We start from the raw sequence: 19,367 nt of genomic DNA, 5'->3' as shown, positions 1-19,367 counted from the left end.
AGGTGTGCAGGTTAGGTGGATTGGCCATGCTAAATTGCCCGTAGTGTTCAGGGGTCTGTAGATTAGGTGGGTTATAGGGGATGGGTCTAGGTAGAATGCTCCAAGGGTCGGTGTGGACTTGTTGGGCCGAAGGGCTTGTTTCCCCTCTGGAGGGATTCTATGATTCCATGATCTATGAGCTACTGGTTCCCACTCGCCTGCAATGAGCTCGGCCTGATAGCTAGGGCCAAAACCGGGCGTCGGGGATTCTACTCAATTCTGCACCACTGCTTGCGTGTTTCCGTGTGGATTGCTGCCTTTCCACGCTCGAACTTTTCACACTCGAATACATCGAGGCGCTGAGAGAAAACGATTTGCTATTCTATATGGGGACTGCGCCTTATTGAAGCAAGCAACATACAACAGTTACCCTGTCCAGTAACAGCCACCTCCACATGGAGGGTAGAAACTGAGGGCTTTAGACAGTCATTAGCCACATTAGTGCTGTGTCCCTGAGCGACTTGTGGGATAAGAATTCCTTTTGTTTTAGTTCCTCAGCATTTGTTACCTGTAACCATCTTTTTCCGCAGTGCCCAGTCGCTTCCCGTCAACGCTGTAGCTATTGGATTTGGAGAGGTGATTGGTTACAATGTATGCTTTTTTAAACAAAAAAAGTGCTTGTCTTAATGAAATTGTATTACGCAGTATGTAAAAATCATCGGCAAAGGGCGATTTAACATCCTTTGCATTACACGAATTATTTCGCGCCTGTTCTGGAACTAGTACCTTCATCGATCCCCTACACTCATGGCTATATTAATCATTCTTCATCCTACATAATGTATAGAAAGAGAGAAATGAACTGACTTATACGAAACGCCCACGGAATGAAGGGAATTGAATGAATGAGATAAGCGCCGCTACAATGTGAGAATCCGTCAGCCGCTGCCAAAAAAAGAACGAGCAGATTTATCTTCAAGCGGAGAAATTCCGAACTACGTGAGCAACGTTGTAATGTGTGAGGGAAAGGAAACGACGTGTTTTAAACTGCTCCAGGATCCCCCTCCCCCTCCCCTCCCTCTTTAGACTGACATAGGTGACAAACTGCTTTCGAAACTGAGGCACCGAGGGATCTCTCTTTTGCTTGGTGCGGATATGGACTGAACCAAAACCCGAAAGCTGTCCCCTGGATTGCTGCCCGGATAATTTTGAGCAGTATTACACCGGCACGCTACAGTCGGAGCAAGAAAGGTGGCTCCCCCTGAAATTAAAACCAACGGTCTTTATTGTCCGTCAGTGGAGATGTGGCGAGATTATGGCTTGGTCTGACGGGCCCCCCAAACGCCCACTTTTGCTGTTGTCTGCTGCACCACGTTCGCTCAGAGTTTACGGATCTCTCCGAAGGCAGACTGTACTCCGGACCTTGGCCCCAGTCACTCCTGTCCCGTTCACCGGTGCAGTCAGCATCCCAGTCGCCTTTCACGCCCTCTCCCCTCACCCCACTCAGTAAAGTCCACTTCATGTGTCCAACCTAATTTTCTATTGCGGTTAAGGCGTAAAAGAGGCAGCAATCTGTTCTGTTCCAGTACTGTGCACATTTTAAGAATTGGCTTGCTTTGTGTGCACTCGTATTGCAGTGGACCCAGGCAGATCTACACATTCCCTTGGTTGAGCTACAACGAACCGTGTTTCCTCTCAATATTCATTGCTTTTGAGTCAATTGATAGAACGAGCTATTCATTCCAGCGACTGGATTCGCATGGATTCATTCACCGGGTGAAACGGTCTTCCAGTCTTTGACGTTCAGAAATCCCTAAGAATTAGAGTCGGTTTGCTACTCTGAAAAAAAAAAGATGGTACGTCAAACAAACTGCTTGTAAGGTACCTTTTTTTTAGTAAATAGGGTTCGATTGAAGACACACATCCCCACACACCTCTCCGAGTCACACCGACCGCTGCTGTAATTCGCATTGTCTCCATAAGGATGTGTTGTTGACTTAATGCCTCCAACAGAGAGTATTGCAGTCTTGACAGAGGCAGGCTGAATGATTTGGGCAGAAGAGTTTGCCGAGTCTGGCGTTTGGTTTTGCTGCTTTCTCAAGGTCCCAGAGAGCTTCAGCCCAACGCCACGCCACTCATGAGAGCGCGTTTGCGTTTTGCACGATGAGAGATGCTGGTTTGGAGGCACATGTCAGGAACATGTTACTCGCATCCGCTGACAGGCAAACGCACCGCGGAAATATTCGCTGGCGTTGTTCCGGTGGGTTTCAGTACAAATGGGTTATCCTGCAACCTCATTATCGAGCATAGGCTCTGCAGCTATGTGCGAGGATGATGCTGTAAGTATGTTCGCTTTTGGGGTTTTATTGTGCGCAGTGTCACCCCTTTTTGCAGTACTTATCGGTTTCCCTTTGCAGCAATTACTCCTTAACGTAAGATTCGCTCAACGATTTCATTTTCCACGTTTCGGGCTTTTGCTTGTACAATATTCCGTCCCACTGGGTTAAAATCGCGCGTTGTTGCCAACTAAGCCCTACTTGTCCCGTGTGCAAACCAGCTTTTCTCAACATGGGCATTGCCGGCTGCAAATAAATTCACTTACGCTCAGACATTTCGCTGCATTTATCGTGCTTAGTCCAAAGGGGGAAAAAAAAGTTCAAAAGAAAGAAAGAAAAGATTTTGAGGCGTGTTGAACTTTTTTTTGTAATCGGGCTCACTGCATTCTATGCCCAATGTAGACCAACTTTGCATACTTTCATGCTTCGATAGTTGCCGGTACAAGAGCCGCTGCTGCTGAGTGCAAAGGAGATAAACTGGAGATTAAAGTGGCATTCTGTGGACATGCAGCGACCCACACAGTAACCCTTGGTGTTGGGAGCGAAGACATGCAAATCTTTCCAATATGCCAGCAAGGAGATTCATTTTGCGATATTGAAGGTATGTCACACAGGTAATCCTGCTGTTGCACGCCTTCCTGCATCAGCCTCTCACATTAGGCGCTAGCGAGTAGAACAGCAGGGGCCGCTGTCGCTCTCTCCTCCCGCCAGCTTATCTGAAAGAATTTCGGAATGGACTCGACACCGATTTATTTCACATCGCTCACCGGTTCACTTAGCTCATCAGTTTGAACAGTCTAGCCTTCCCAACTCGTGCCGTGTAGAGCCACCTTTGAAACAGTTCGTACCCATTAAAACATTGGTAGTGTATAGGGAATGTTGAGAAGGGATTGGGAAGTGTTTCAATGGGATTGATCATTCAGTTCATGCCTCGCGTCTCGTATGTCAACATGGAAGAGACTGAGAGATTATCAGTGAAACCTGAACGCCCACTTCATCCACAATGTTACATTTCGTGACTTCAAGCTGCTACTAAAATAGCTCCTCATGCTGGCGGTTAAGTTGATATTCCGTTACTACCTTGGCAAATTAAAACTGGCACTCGGCATTCGCCTTGGACATTTTAACTAACCCCCCCGCCCCCCCCCGCCATCCCCAAAACCCAGCTCCCAGCACATTAAGCCAAACGTGTTTTCTTAGATTATTCCAGGGCGCAATGCTGCATTGTTTCAGCTCCGGAAACATATATCCCTCCCCAACCTTCGATTTCAAACCGAAATAGACAAATTACCCGAAGATTGCTGTGCAATACATTGAGATAGGACTTTGATTTCTCTTGTGTGTAATATGTGTGAGTGTGGGGAGGTTGGGGGCGACTGTACCACTCGCTGATTTAAAGCTAAAAGAAACTCCGAAACAAACCCCGAACGATTTTTGACCCGAAGCATGAGAGAGTCCTGTGTACCCTGCCCTGAATACACAGTAGGATGGAAATCAGGTCAGGTGACTTTATTGGGTCTTCATGACGAGGTGGGTGGGGAGAGGGCAGCAAGGCACCTCTCCAAAAATGCAGACACTGCGGTATCCTTTCTCCTTATTTGGTGAGCAGGTGAACTTTTCCATGTTTGTGCCTTGCAGATGTTGTTAAAAATCTAAAGGGGTAAGTGTGAGTGTGTAAGTCGTGTGTGTGGGCGGGGGTGGTGGTAAGAGAGAAACAGTCTGTTTCTGGGGTGAGTTTTTTGGTGCAATCTGCAGCTGTTTCTCTGTCTTTCCCCTTTTGCAGGCGAAGGAGCTTCGGAAAATGGGGCGCCTGGGCATGCTAGCGGTGTTGGCCCTGGACTTCCTGATCGTGCACTTGGAGCTGAGCGGGGGGCAGCCGGCTTACCCGACCCTGAATATCGCCGTCATTCTGGGCAGGAGCCCCGACAGCCCCGGTTTTCGAGAAGTCTGGGTCCGGGAAGACGGCCCCGGGTTCCCCATCGACGTCAACGTGGTGACCGTGGCAGTGAACCAGACCGACCCGAAGAGTATTATCACCCACGTGTGTGACCTCATGTCAGGCACCAAGATTCACGGCGTGGTCTTTGGAGATGACACTGACCAGGAGGCTATCGCTCAGATTTTGGATTTTATATCCTCCCAGACTTTTATCCCCATCCTGGGAATACACGGCGGCTCTTCCATGATCCTGGCAGATAAAGTAAGTGGAGGGGGCACTGTTTGTGCTGGTGGCTTGTCCCCCAGCCCAGTATGAAGGAAGTTTTCGACAGCCAGTTGTGAGAAAGATAGAATCGAGGTAATTGCAGCATCTCTCGGTGTCATTTTGAAGGATCTCTGCAGCCCAAATTGGAATTTCATTAATTCTGCTTTTACCTGGGATCCAGCTCGGGGTGGGCGGCATGACTATCTTTGATGCATGTGAGAAAGGGGCGGTAGGAGTGTTTAAGATAACACAGTGTGGAGCTGGAGGAGCACAGCAGGCCAGGCAGCATCTTTAAAGTCGTTTACCACTCATCCAAAGTGCAGTTCTCACTTAATGGGGCAGCGAGCGACCGAAATCGCCAGCGCATCTCAGGCAGTGCCACATTCTTGACTTTGCCTCAGCACCTCCGTTGCTTCAAAGTGTCAAGCATTTATTATCGTTAGCGCTTCAGACGGACGGGAAGTGGTGAGGTTAACAGTGGACCTGGGAGTGGGGTATGGCGTCAGGGACGTGGGTTGAGAGGAGATGGGAGTGGGGGGAACGCCGCTGAGTTCAGCAATACTCAGTTCATTCGTACACACGCTTCAATGAGTCAACCCCAGATGCACAGCTCCAAACTACTAAACTTGCCAGATGTTACTTTAGGAAAGCCATTCAGATGCGAGGCAAGAATCTAAGACTAGCAGCAACAATGCAAGTAGATTCCTGGGGATAAGGGGGCGGGGCACAAAGCAATCTCATGGGCCCACAAGGCAATGACTATTTGTTTAATTTGTTCCAGATAAATGTACTGTCTTCAAATTATTGAATTTACATAAGCAATTTAATGCTCGTGCATGGAGCACGTCGTTCAAATGATTCCACTTCTTAAATTTGATCTGAAAAACAACAGTAACAAAAAAATCAGTTTGACTGTTGTCTCAGTGTATGGTTTGGGAGAGTTTACTTTCAGTTTGGTTTAATTAACCATTTTTCTTCCAACAGTTACAGGTTTCCAATGATTTATTTAGTATTGTGGACTCTTGTCAGCTGAAATTCGTTGTACAACTTTTGGTAAATGGAAGGGTGTTAAAACATAACTGGGAGTGAGCAATGCAAAGACCAGAAGTGCTATTATACACCATTGAAATAAAATGTAAGAATGATTAAGACTGGGAACAAAAAAAAGACTCATTTCAACCACTCTGGTTATCCCCAAAATTAACCCACCTCCCCCAACCTAGAACATGTGGCTCATCAACTGCATCTCTTGATTGATTGTCCTCCCAAATATGTGTCCAATGGATAAAGTTTGAATAATTAATTGTGAACACTGTCTGACCCAGATATTAAGTGTTAACCTTTTAGTCACTTATTAATCCCAACCTTATTATGCATACTGTAAAGGCTTTGGTGGTGCCATGGCAGTGACCCAACCCTTGGAAGGCCCATGTTCAAGCTCCATCTGCCCCAGAAGTGTGTCTTAACCTTTCACAACCTGTCGATTTAAAAATACTAATAATATACACTGCATCACGTTAGCAAATTCAAGATCATGTTGATCACATTTAGGTGAATTAATGAAATGAGGACTATGAGAGCTTGTTGCTATGACATTAATGCAGAGTGATGAGTCATGTTGAACAGTAGTAAGTTGTTCAGCCCCTCAAGCCTGCTCTACCATTCAGTTTGATCATGGTTGATCTGTATCTTAAATCCATTTACTCAGCTTGCTTCCATATCTCTTAATACCCTTGCCTAATATGATGGAGGGAGGTGCAATGAAGGAAATATTTTACAGTTTTAATCTGGAATTGTCAAAATTGAGAGTATGGTATTTATTAAAATGCCCTTTTATGCTAAATATAAGGATAATGTCTAGCTGGAAAATGTAATGTTTCAATTTAAAAAAAAAACTCTGATGAAAGTAAAGGACCAATTTCAATTGATTCTTTCTTTCTAGTAGTACTAGAAGAATATCAGAACTACGAGCTACACAATTGGTCTTTCCAGCCTGCCCTGCCATTCAATAAAATGATGGCTTATGTACCTCAATTTCAACCTGCTACACTGGCCCCATTCCCTTAATTTATTCAGGAGCCAGAAATCTATTGATATCTTCAGTGACTGACCATCTACAGCTCTCTGATGTGGAGATTTCCAGAGTTGAGTGTTGAATGAAAATAAATCATTTTACCTCAGTCTCGTACCTGGGTTCAATTTCAGCCTGGGGCGACTGTCTGTGTGGAGTTTGCACATTCTGCCCGTGTCTGCTTGGGTTTCCTCCAGGTGCTCCGGTTTCCTCCCACAGACCAAAGATGTGCAGGCTAGGTGGATTGGCCATCCTAAATTGCCCGTAGTGTTCAGGGGTGTGTGGGTTAAAGGGGGATGGGTCTGGATGGGATTCTTCAAGGGGTGGTGTGGACTTGTTGGGCCAAAGGGCCTGTTTCCATACTGTAGGGAATCTAATCTTAACTGGCTGATCAGCTGCTTTGAGTCTGTAACCTCTATTTGTAGACTTCCCAGGCAGATGAAATATTCTTTCATGGTTCACCCATTAAATATCATATTTGCTTCAATTAGATCTCCTCTCATTCTTAATGGAGCATAGACCTAGTTTACTTCATTTCTCCTAAGACAATTCTCCCAGTCTAAATATGAATTTAGCAAGGACAGATATGCTTTGTTTCCGTAAGGGGGCCAAACTGTACATGGTACACAGGTATGGTTTCACTAAGACTCTATATAACACCAGTAAGACTTCTTTACTTATAACTCACATATCACTTGCCTTCTTAATTGCCTTGGTGAACTTCTCTGATTCATGTACATGCTCATGCAGAAAGCTCTGAATGTCAATATTTCCTAATCTCTCCCAATTTACAAAAAAAATCCTGCTTTTTGAATTTTCCCACTAGTGAATAATTTTGCATTTCCCCATGTTATAATATAATACAAGTTCCTGAAAGTTTTGTATTTGGTGTCTGTGGGCTGTCTTTTGGCATGTTTCATTATTTCAAATTTATAACTGATTTAACAATTTAAGGTAAATATATACAAGGACTGTTACAGAGAAGTAAAAGCAAATACAATGCATGGTGGAAATATGAAGCAAATACAGAGAATGCTGGCAGCATCTGTGGAGAAGGAAATAAAATTAATATTTCAAGTTCGATATGAAGTTTGGAAGAAGCCTCATACGAGACTTGAAACATTAAGTCTGTTTGTCTCTCCAGAGTAAATGTGAAAGATAAATGAAGAAAACCTCAAACTGTTGAAAAGAGAAGTTGTGTAAAATAAAAACAACAATTTATTTGATGCCTTTGTAGAATGATAAGAAAAGTATGCAAAACCATTGAGACAAAATAAGGTATTCAATATCCAAAAATACTCTCGAGTCAAAAATGGGTTCACGGCAGTACAAGTACAAACTAGTTTTGGAGGATGAAATGGGAGTATTTGAATGCTGGGATATAAAAGCTTTATAAATGAATGTTCTCCAGAAATTGTGAACAGTGTATCAAATATTCTGGTTTATTCATGGGACGTGGGTGCCACTGGTTAGGTCACCATTTGCTGCCATCCTTAATTGTCTAGAGGACAGTAAAGATCAAGCATTTTGCTGTGAGCCTGGAGTCACATGTAGACCAAACCAGGTAAGGATGGAAAATTTCCTTCTTTAAAGGACAGTAGTGAACCACTTGGGTTTTTCCTTAATAATGCGACAAAGGTTTCATGGTCATCATTAGACTCTTAATTCCAGAGTTTTTTTTTAAATTCAGACTCCACCACCTGCCTTGCTGGGATTCAAATCAGGGTGCCCAGAACATTACTGACTACCTGGGTCTCTTTATTAAAGATCCAATGATAATATCACTTGGCCATTGCTTTCGATACATCCCTGTAGTGCAATCAATATTCTATAATATATTGGAGTGGTCAAGGCTACTGATAGCTAACAAATTGGGTGAGCTATTGATGCTTCAAGGACATAGATTTGTCCTGGAAAATTTGAGGCCAGATTTCTCACCATTGCTGAGGGAGGGAAAAAATAGAAACTACACTAATTTGGAGGCATCTTTACATAACATTTCTTAATAAGAAGGAGGAGATATTGCTTGATTTATTTGCAGAAATTGCCAATAATATAGGTAGTGGAACTAGCTTTGACATATATTATTCCGAACAGCCTTTAACAAGACACATCATAAATGAAAATTAATCAAACTAGATTTTATTGGGATTCTATGTCAACCATACAAAACAGGCTCAAAAAGGTAGAAAATAGTATACATGAGATGGATAATGACAAACTGGATTGAGGATCTGTCGAGTAGACTACTGCAGAATCAGTAGGTGAACCTCTGCTTAATGTGGAATGTCACCTGCACATCTGCCAATGTGGTATACTGCATCCACTGTACCCGGTGTGGCTTCCTCTACATTGGGGAAACCAAGCGGAGGCTTGGAGACCGCTTTGCAGAACACCTCCGCTCAGTTCGCAACAAACTACTGCACCTCCCAGTCGCAAACCATTTCCACTCCCCCTCCCATTCTTTAGATGACATGTCCATCATGGGCCTCCTGCAGTGCCACAATGATGCCACCCGAAGGTTGCAGGAACAGCAACTCATATTCCGCCTGGGAACCCTGCAGTCTAATGGTATCAATGTGGACTTCACCAGTTTCAAAATCTCCCCTTCCCCAACTGCATCCCTAAACCAGCCCAGTTCGTCCCCTCCTCCCACTGCACCACACAACCAGCCCAGTTCTTCCCCTCCACCCACTGCATCCCAAAACCAGTCCAGCCTGTCTCCGCCTCCCTAACCTGTTCTTCCTCTCACCCATCCCTTCCTCCCACCCCAAGCCGCACCCCCATCTACCTGCTAACCTCATCCCACCTCCTTGACCTGTCCGTCTTCCCTGGACTGACCTATCCCCTCCCTACCTCCCCACCTATACTCTCTCCACCTATCTTCTTTTCTCTCCATCTTCGGTCTGCCTCCCCCTCTCTCCCTATTTATTCCAGTTCCCTCTTCCCATCTCCCTCTCTGATGAAGGGTCTAGCCCCGAAATGTCAGCTTTTGTGCTCCTGAGATGCTGCTGGGCCTGCTGTGTTCATCCAGCCTCACGTTTTGTTGTCTCTAACTGTAAACCTGTCCAGTTAGCAGCATTAAAGTGGAGAATACAGTTGGCATGGAGAAAATCAGTGAACCATTTAATGATGGCTTATAAACTCTGTTACGAAATTGGACAGGCAACTGCTCAAGTTTACATTTCGGATGGAAAACAAGAAACAAATAATCAGGAGATTAGAATTAGTAAAGGGAGATCCTTCAGAATGATTGACTGCATTTATGACTTTCACATCTGAGACTATGTAGAGAGGTGATTAAACAAAGCAAATAAAACTTTGGGCTCCATTGCCAGAACAGTGAAGGTCAGCAGAAATTATATTGAGGCATATACTTTAATGGTATTTTGACATTCACTTGAGGCTTTCTGTGTAACATTGGCCAGTCTGATTCAAAACAGACATGTGTATTTGTCAAGATGCAAGACTGGGCAATGAGAATTATTTGGAGTGTAATAGAGTCATAGATATATACAGCATGAGAACAGACCCTTCAGTCCAACTTGCCTATGACAATCAGATAACCTAAATTAATCTAGCCTCATTTGCCAGCATTTAGCCCATATTCCACTAAACCTTTCCTAAACATATAGCCCTCTAAATGCCATCTAAATGTTGTAATCATGTCAGCCTCCACCACTTCCTCTGGCAGCTCATTTTATACACGCACCACCCTCTGCATGAAAAAGTTGTTCGTTAGGTTCCTTTTAAATCTTTCTCCCCCTCACCTTAAATCTATGCCCTATAGTATTGGACTCCCCTACCCTGGGGAAGAGGCCTTGTCTGTTCACCCTATCCATGCCCCTCATGATTTTATAAACCTCTATAAGGTCACCGCTCAGCCTCCAACACTCCACGGAAAATGGCTCCAGTCTACTCAGCCTCTTCCTGTAGCTCAAACCCTCCAACCCAGGCAACATCCTTGTGAATCTTTTATAAACCCTTTCAAGTTTCACGACATCCTTCCTATAGGAGGAAGTCTAGAATTGCATACAATATTCTAAAAGTGGCTGAGCCAATGTCTTGTATGGCTGAAACATGACCTCCCAACCCCTATACTCAATACATTGACCAATAAAGGTAGGCATACCAAATGTCTTTTTTACTATCCTATCCAACTGCAACTCCACTTTCAAGGAGCTATGAACCTGCACTCCAAGGCACCTTTGTTCAGCAACACTCCTCAGGACCTTATCATTAAGTGTATAAGTCCTGCCCTGATTTCCCTTTCCAAAATGCAGCACCTTACTTTTATATAAATTAAACTTCATCTGCGAGAGCCCAGAAACAGTATGTTCCTGTCGGGGTGGAAGGCAAAGCTGGTACATGTAGGGAATGCTGGAAGATTAGAGAAATTGAGGTTTTGGTCAAGAAAAAGAAGGAAGTATATGTCAGGTGTAGACAGTAGAGATCGCGTGAATCCCTAGAAGAGTATACTTAAGAGGGAAATCAGGAGGGCAAAAAGGGGACATGAAATAGCTTTGGTAAATCAAGTAAAGGAGAATCCAGAGGGATTCTACAAATACGTTAAGGACAAAAGGGTAACTAGGGAGAGAATTGGTCCTCTGAAAGATCAGCAAGACAACCTATCTGCAGAACCTCAGCAGATAAGATATAAAATGAGTATTTTACATCAGTGTTTACTATGGAAAAGGATATGGAAGATATAGAACATGGGGAAGTAAGTACCGACATCTTGAAAAATGTCTACATTACAGAGGAGGAAGTGCTGAACATCTTAAAATGCATGAATGTGGATAAATCTGTAGGACCTGATCAGGTGTGCAGCTAGGGAAGTGATTGTTTGGCCCCTTGCTGAGACATTTGTATCATCGATAGCCACAGGTGAGGTGTTGGAAGTTGGTTAATGTGGTGCCACTATTTAAGCAATGTGGTAAGGAAAAGCTGGGGAACTATAGACCAGTGAGCCTGATATCAGTGGTGGGCAAGTTGTTGGAGGAAAATCTTGAGGAACAGGATTTGCATGTATCTGGAAAGGCGAGGAATTGATTAGGGATAGCCAACATGGCTGTGTGCATGGGAAATTGTATCTCACTAACCTGATTGAGTTTTTTGAGGAAGTAATGAAGAGGATTGATGAGGGCTGACTGGTGGATGTGATGTATATAGACTTCAGTAAGGCTTTCGACGGGTTCCTCATGGTAGACTAGTTAGCAAGGTTAGATCACATGGAATACAGTGAGAACTTGCTCGAAGGTAGAAGACAGTAGGTGCTGATGGAGGGTTGCTTTCAGACTGGAGGCCTGTGAACAGTGGTGTGCCACAAGGTTTGATGCTGGGTCCACTATTTTTTGTCATTTATATAAAAGATTTGGATGTGAACTTAGGGGATACAGTTAGTAAATTTGCAGATGACACTATAATTGGGGGTGTAGTGGACAGTGAAGTATGTTACCTTAGAGTACAACAGGATCTTGATCAGATGGGCCACTGGGCCGAGGAGTGGCAGATAGAGTGTGAAAAGGTTGATGGATGATTAAGAAAGTTTAAACCCCGAGTATGAAATGAGTAGGCATAGTGGTGAGTGGGTAAGAAGTAGCTCCTTAATATTTGATATTTCCTTGTCAGCGCTATTTCCCAAATGATATTCAATTTACTTCGGTTTTCTGTGTAATTTTATTGAAAATTATTTTATGTAATCTAATACTTCTGACGTTATCCTGACTGATATTAATTGCTGTTGATTTTAAGATTGAATAAATTAGGATCACACACTTTCAAAAGTCCAAGTGTTGTTGCATTAGGACTACCTTGAAGCCAGGTGTGTGTGAATGTCTTATAAGGAGTTTAGGACTCAATGTGACAAGAAACAGTTTAGTATTGTATTTTCCCTTGGTACAAAATAAACAGCTCTAATAAGTGCAGCACAAAATGTTTCTTATATATGTATCCTCTGGGAGATTCTCAAAGGTCTCGGCCAATAATCCAGTGACTGATCTTGGCCATTGCATTCTATCTGGTGGATCTTGTGCCTATAGGATCATGGAACCAGATAGCATTTGCATTGCAGAAACAAACCACTCAGCCTTAAAGCTTTACGTGGGTGCTTGTACTCTGAAGAGAGCCTTCGCACCCTTCTTCACATATTCCCATCAGTATATCATTTTACAGGGATCACCGATTTATGAACATCCAACGTACGAATGCTTGTACTTATGAACACCATCTCATATGGAAGTGTAATTTTAAAGACCTGGCATATGAACATATCCTGTACTTACAAATGGCTCCTTTGTATTGCTCTGCATTGTGTTCTAGATTGTATACAAATCAACTCGTGAACGGATGCCAGAATGGAATCCGTTTGCAACCCAGACCTGCCTGAATTCCAGTCCGTTTCATGCTTATCTTATTTCCCCTGGATGGTACACAATTCAATCACATCTTGTGCTAGTGAGTTTCACACTTTTACAGCTTTCTGATTTCAAAAAGTTTCTATTTTTTAGTGACTGCTTTATACTTTTGGCTTGGACTTCTGGTCTTACCTTTAAATTGGAAAATTGAAAACTCTGTCAAATCCTTTTGTAATCTTTATGATCCCCAAAGAGTCTTCATCAGTTCTTTCTTTCCTTGAGAGAAAAAGAGCCCCCACCTGTTCAGCCTTTCCTGATAAATATATCTTCTCAGTTCCCTTGTGAATTTATTTTCACTTTTCTGAAGGCAAAAAAACAGGAGCTGAAGTAGATAGTTCAGCCCATCAAACCTGCTTTGCCATTTGATATGATCATGGCTGGTTTCATCTTGGCCTCATCTCCGCTTTTCTGCCAGGTTGCCATCATCCTTCAATCCACTAAATATCTGTCTCTGTCTTCAAATTTATCCAGTGTACCAGCATCCACTGCACTCTGAGGTAGTGAATTCCATAGATTCACGACCCTTTGACAGGGTAATTTCTCCTCAGCTGTGTTTTAAATCTGCTGCACCTTATGATATCTCATTCTAGATTGACCCACGTGAGGAAATAGCCTTTCTACGCCAACTCTGTCAATCCATTTAGCATCATATGTACGTCAAATAGATCTCCTGTCATTCTGCTAAACTCCAGAGAGTATAAGCCTAAAATGCTCAATCTCTGTTCAAAAGATCGTCCCTTGAAAGATGGATCTGAATGTGCAGGTCCACAGATCACTGAAAGTGGCAGCGCAGGTAGATAAGCTAATTATAAAAGGCCTATGAGATACCTGCCTTCATTGGAAGCGGCTTTGAGTATATGGATAGGCAAGTTATGCTGCAGCCTTATAGAACTTTAGTTAGGCCACACTTAGAATATTGCATACAGTTCTGGTCACCACACTAACAGAAGGATGCGGATGCTTTAGAGAGGGTACAGAAAAGGTTTACCAGGTTGTTGCCTGGTTTAGGGGTTTTAGCTATGTGGAAAAGTTGGATAGGCTGGGTTTGTTTTCACTTGAACCCAGGAGGTTGAGGCGTGATGGGACAAAAGTTTATAAGATTGTGAATAGGATGGATAGAGTGGAGAGTATGAGTCATTTTTCCAGGTTGGAGGAGTCAATTACTTAGGCACACAGGGTCAAGGTGCTGGGAGGTGGGGTGGGGGGGTGTAGTTAAAAAGAAATGTGTGAGGCAAGTTTTTCACACAAAGTTTGGTGAGTGCCTGGAACCCACTGTCAGGGAAAGTGGTGGAAGCAGGGACAATAGCAGCATTCAGGAATGGGTGAATCCATAAATAGGAAAGGAATAGAGGGATAGCAATCCTGTAAGTGAAGACAGTTTTAGTATGTAAGGGGAAAATATGTCTGCACAGGCTTGGAAGGCCAAAGGGCCTGTTGCTGTGTTGTATTGTTCTTTGTTCTTGTTCTTTGCCCTTAATGTCCTTACGAAATAATCTAGTGAATCTTCTGTAAACTACCTCAAATACAACTATGTCTCTCCTCAGATAAAGCAAAAATATTGTTAGCAATACTCCAAGAGTGGTCTAATAATGCCTTATGCAGTTTCAGTAATACTTCCCCACTTTTATACTCAACTCCTTTTGCCATAAATGCCTAAATTCTATTTGCCTTTGTTATTTTCTGTGGCACTTGCACAGTGGATTTCTGTGATTCGTGCATGAGGACAATCAGATCCCTCTGCACTGAAGCACTCTGAAGTTTTGGATAGTAAGCTGTTTTCTCAATCACTTCAGGTCTTTGTTTTTGTCAAATGGACAATTAACCTAGAGGCCTAGAATAATAACCCACTGTTTGCGAGCTCCAGTCTCTTCAAATTTCCATGACTTCCAAAGAATCTAAAGATATCTTCCCTTCTTATCTGGCATGCTAAATTCACAGAATCCCTACTTTGTGGAAGCAGTCCATACAGCCCATCGAATCTACATTGACCCTCCTAAGACCATCCCACCCAGACCCACCCTGTACCCCATCTCTGTATTTCCCTACCTCGGCACTCTGGGCAATTTAGCATGGCCAATCCCCCTAACCCCAGAAGGCTAGGCTAATGCAATATTTAAATCCCACTGGCAGCTACTGGAATTTACATCCAATCAATAACATTAGATTTAGATTAGATTAGATTAGATTAGATTCCCTACAGTGTGGAAACAGGCCCTTCGGCCCAACAAGTCCACACCGCCCCTTGAAGTATCCCAGCCAGACCCATCTCCCTATCACCCACACACCCCTGAACACTATGGGCAATTCAGCATGGCCAATCCATCTAACCTGCACATCTTTGGACTGTGGGAGGAAACCGGAGCACCCGGAAGAAACCCACGCAGACACGGGGAGAATGTGCAAACTCCACACAGACAGTTACCCGAGGCTGGAATCAAACCCGGGTCCCTGGAGCTGTGAGGCTGCAGTGCTAACCAATGAGCCACCATGCCGCCCAACGCTTCACGAATTTGCGCATCATCCTTGCGCAGGGGCCATGCTAATCTTCTCTGTATCGTTCCAATTTTAGTATATATGCTGCCGAAGCGAACATGTTGAATCGAAAGCAAGTCTTAGTAATGATGACCATGAAACCACTCTTTTGCTGTTGTGAAATCCCAATTAGTTCATCAACATTTATACTTTACATGTTAGCACTGGCAAGAATGGTTCAGGAATGAGAAACTTCAGTTTTGAGGTTAGGCTGAAGAAGCTGGACAGTTTTCATTGGAAAGGAAAAGGGAGAAGCTGTTCCAACTCATAAAAGCTAAAAGGAATAAGTGGGCGTTGCTTTCGAGTGATGTCCAAATGAAGTAAGAGTGATGTGAGAAAAAACTTTTTTGCCCAGCGAGTTGGTAGGGTGTGAAATGTATGTACTGCCTGCAAGTGTGGTGGAGGCAGGTTCAATTGAGGCATTCCAGTTGGACAGCTATTTGAATAGAAGTGGTATATAAGCACACAGGGAAAATGCAGACTAATGGCAGTAAATGATAGAAGTACATGATGGGCCAAATGGCCTCTTTCTGTGCTATAACAATTCTGTGATTCTGAACATCCTTTAGGGAAGGAAATCTGCCTTCCTTATTCATTCTGGCCTACATGTGACCCTGCCCACATCCCATGAAAGGATAAAATACTGCTGTTATGTTCAGAAGTCACACAAAAACAGGTTATAGTCCAACAGATTTACTTGAAATCAAAAGCTTTCAAAGTGCTGCTCCTTCGTCTGACGAACGACAAACTTCACCAGACGAAGGAGCAGCGCTTTGAAGGCTTGTGACTTCAAATAAGCTTTTGGACTATCCTCTGGTGTTGTGTGACTTTTGACCTTGCCCACCGCAGTCCAACACCGATACCTCCACATCACACTGAAATTCAAAATTTAATGTTACAGAAGTTATCTGCCTTTATCATACTAGATGAAAAGCTGCATGTGAGACAAAAACAAAGCATTCAGTTCCAAACTCGAAGGAAAATATGCCAGAATCAGTGAGGTCATTTCGACTAATGCATCCATTAAACTGTTCATGTGTGAAATAATTCCCATCTCAGTCCATTACATCCACTCTGACAAATAGTTGAAAAATGTTGTATCTTGGTGCCTGAGGGGGAAATACATTATGAATATTTCTAGTTGGGGGGTTGTGCCATTTTTAAAGCAATGCTTAACAAGAAAGCGTATAAATGAGAGGCTTTTCCAGGTGCTGATATTTTTTCAGGTGCGTGGTGAGCCAAATTATTCATTGATAGCCAATCCTGACACTTCAGTTCAATACAAACATTTGTGGTTACAATTATTGTTGCTCTCTTTGATTTTTATCACCCACCCCAGGGAAATAAAATCGAATCGTTTAGATCTTTTGCTGCAATGTTGTGAAATTAAATGGTACAATCCCTACAAACGGTATTAGGTATCATGCTCAGAGAATGAAAATGAATTGGGAGGTATAGTTTGTCCAAGCAATGTGTGATTGCATACCACACTGGAACCAAAAAATGCTGCTGCTTTTCTGAAGATTTGAAAAATAAATGCGATCTAATGTGATGTTTGGGCTGAATTTGAAGGAAGACGTTTGGCCCATCAATTCACTGCAATCTAAACCAGTCTGTCCCATTTCCTCACTCTATCTCTGTAGCATTATAAGCTTATTTCACTCAAGATGCCATTTATTTTCCAATGAAAATAACGAAATCATCTGCACTTCCACCACTCTTCCAGAGGGAAAAGGCAGTGAATAAACTGGTAATACTTGGAAATGAATCTACTGGTCATACAGTTCCTCCATCTCGACGTATAAAAGAAAAGTCTGTGCCTCTTTGAAGTTTTACTGGTTTTTCCTTCTGGGTCACCTCATAGATATCATAGATACAGGAAAACTATTGGCATCACATATTCACTGCACATGCCCATACTAAGTGTACACAGCGTTGAGCGTCCAGACATGATGTTGAACACCTAAGCATTTGTTCAGAGGATGTCACTCTGCAATCTTCAACTTCTACCAAATCTTGCAAGTGGAAGTGTAACTCCGTGCAGTCTGACGCAGTTTTCTGGAACACGCTGGTATCCTTAGTATGGGGAAAAAAATGGAAACTGTTTGGTAAATGGAATTCAGATATTACTGATAGCCTCCTGACAGTATTAACTAGCTCACTCATTCTTAAGGTACAATACCTTTGTTCGAGCAACCTTGTAGGACTTAATCTGTGAAGTAAGGGCTCCAGTGTGAGGTGGCAATCACAAAACGACATGAGTAATTTTACTGAACTATGTTTTATTGGAAGTCCTGTTTCCTGCTTTGAACATCATATCATGGATTGCTTGCTCAAAATAATATTAAAGAAAAGCTGTAATCTTTTAGCCAGTGTCTTTCTCTCAGGCCAAGATCAAAGTTCCCTTCCGAAACATCTCTATTTCTCTGTTTCACTTCTCTCCCCTCTTTTACAATCCTACTTCTTTTGATCAAGCTATTGGACATCTGTCCAATTATTTCTAGCTTCTGTCCTAAGATGCCATTGTTAACATATGCAGAAGTCCACTGCCCTTTAGGGAATAGTGGCATGGAGCATTAAAGGCTGAGGGGTGACCTTAAAGTGCTTTATGAAATCATGAGGGGAATGGATATGGTAAATAGACAAGGTCTTTTCCCTGGGTTGGGGCAGTCAAAAACTAGAGAGCATAGGTTGACGGTGAGAGGGGAAAGATTTAAAAGGGACCTAAGGGGCAATATTTTCATGCAAAGTGTGGTGCATGTATGGAATGAGTTGCCAGAGGCAGTGGTGGAGGCTGGTACAATTACAACATTTAAAAGGCATCTGGATGGATATATGAATAGGAAGGGTTTAGAACGATGTGGGCCAAATGTTGGCAAATGGAACTACATTTATTTAGGATAATTGGTTGTAACAGACGATTTGGGCTGAAGAGTCTGTTTCCATGCTGTACATCTCTATGTCTGTATGAATTGAACTAAATGAAAATTTGCTGTCTTATCCAAAGGATGTTATCTCCAACAATCAATCATTTGTTCAGCATTGCACTAGTATGTGAGTTGAAACATGGGATTTAAGCCAAGATGAGGAAAAAAAAATGCTTTGACATGTAATTTCTGGCCCAAGAATTGAGTGATTGCAGAAATATTGCCTTTCTTTTGAACTGTCAAAGCTAATTATGACAGCATTGTAATAATTGAAGTATTTTTGGATCAGTAGCAAATGAACTGTGTTCAATAAGAATGTACATTTCAACCAGAATTCAGAATACATCAGACTTCTTACTCAGGTGTTTCAGGAGAATGTTGGTGAAACTTCATTCTGAAACAAAGAGGGGATGTTGTCTCAAAATAGTGAATCTCATTTGCTTAGTGCTCCAAGTAGGGAAATTATCTTTTGTGTGGGATTCTGACCCCCTGCTGGTGGGTGCCAGAACCTAGGCCATCACTTTTACTAGTGGCGCTCAGTTTAGAAGGTGCCACTGGAGCTGCCATCCTCACCATCCAATTGAAAATAGTGGCACGTCACCCAGAGCTGCCAACCCAAACAGATGATCTGCAGATTGGGATACTCGGCAGAACATGGAGAGAAGATATAGTGTCCTTTTTTAATGTGTCAGAGCCAACCAGGCAGGGTTGAATATGGAATATATATGAAATGCTTTTTTAAAAAATTGGGAGTAGAAGCAAATATGTCATTGTTTCTTCAGAGTAACTGGATCAAAATCCTGGAATTCCCTCCCTAAGGGCAAGGTGGTTCTACCTACAGCACATTGACTGCAGTGGTTCAAGAAGGCAGCTCATCACCATTTTGTCAAGGAAAGCCACAGA

The 19,367-nt window shown here is 42.9% G+C and overlaps 1 protein-coding gene and 1 non-coding gene across 9 annotated transcripts in view; one reads left to right on the top strand and one right to left on the bottom strand.

The window, feature by feature from the left end:
* Positions 1 to 759: 759 nt before the first annotated feature.
* The window catches only part of grin2aa (glutamate receptor, ionotropic, N-methyl D-aspartate 2A, a), a 261,785-nt gene continuing 243,177 nt past the window's right edge, over positions 760 to 19,367 (top strand). For 3 of the 8 annotated variants that reach the window (XM_059654132.1, XM_048552408.1, XM_048552401.1), the window contains exons 1-2: positions 760 to 2,318; positions 4,099 to 4,515. In XM_059654132.1, coding sequence (XP_059510115.1) covers positions 2,256 to 2,318; positions 4,099 to 4,515 — 480 coding nt within the window. In that variant the 5' untranslated portion in view covers positions 760 to 2,255. Of the gene's footprint in view, positions 2,319 to 2,550; positions 2,917 to 3,053; positions 3,156 to 4,098; positions 4,516 to 19,367 lie in introns of those variants that run through there. The other 5 variants (XM_048552405.1, XM_048552402.1, XM_048552403.1 and 2 more) reach the window with 5 other exon arrangements.
* LOC125462609 (U6 spliceosomal RNA) lies at positions 15,492 to 15,598 on the bottom strand. The gene has a single exon (XR_007249679.1). It is a non-coding gene; the product is annotated as a U6 spliceosomal RNA (small nuclear RNA).

The sequence above is a fragment of the Stegostoma tigrinum genome, chromosome 23 (genome assembly GCF_030684315.1).
Source record: "Stegostoma tigrinum isolate sSteTig4 chromosome 23, sSteTig4.hap1, whole genome shotgun sequence".
Classification (NCBI taxonomy): domain Eukaryota; kingdom Metazoa; phylum Chordata; class Chondrichthyes; order Orectolobiformes; family Stegostomatidae; genus Stegostoma; species Stegostoma tigrinum.
This window is presented reverse-complemented; position numbering and strand designations above follow the sequence as displayed.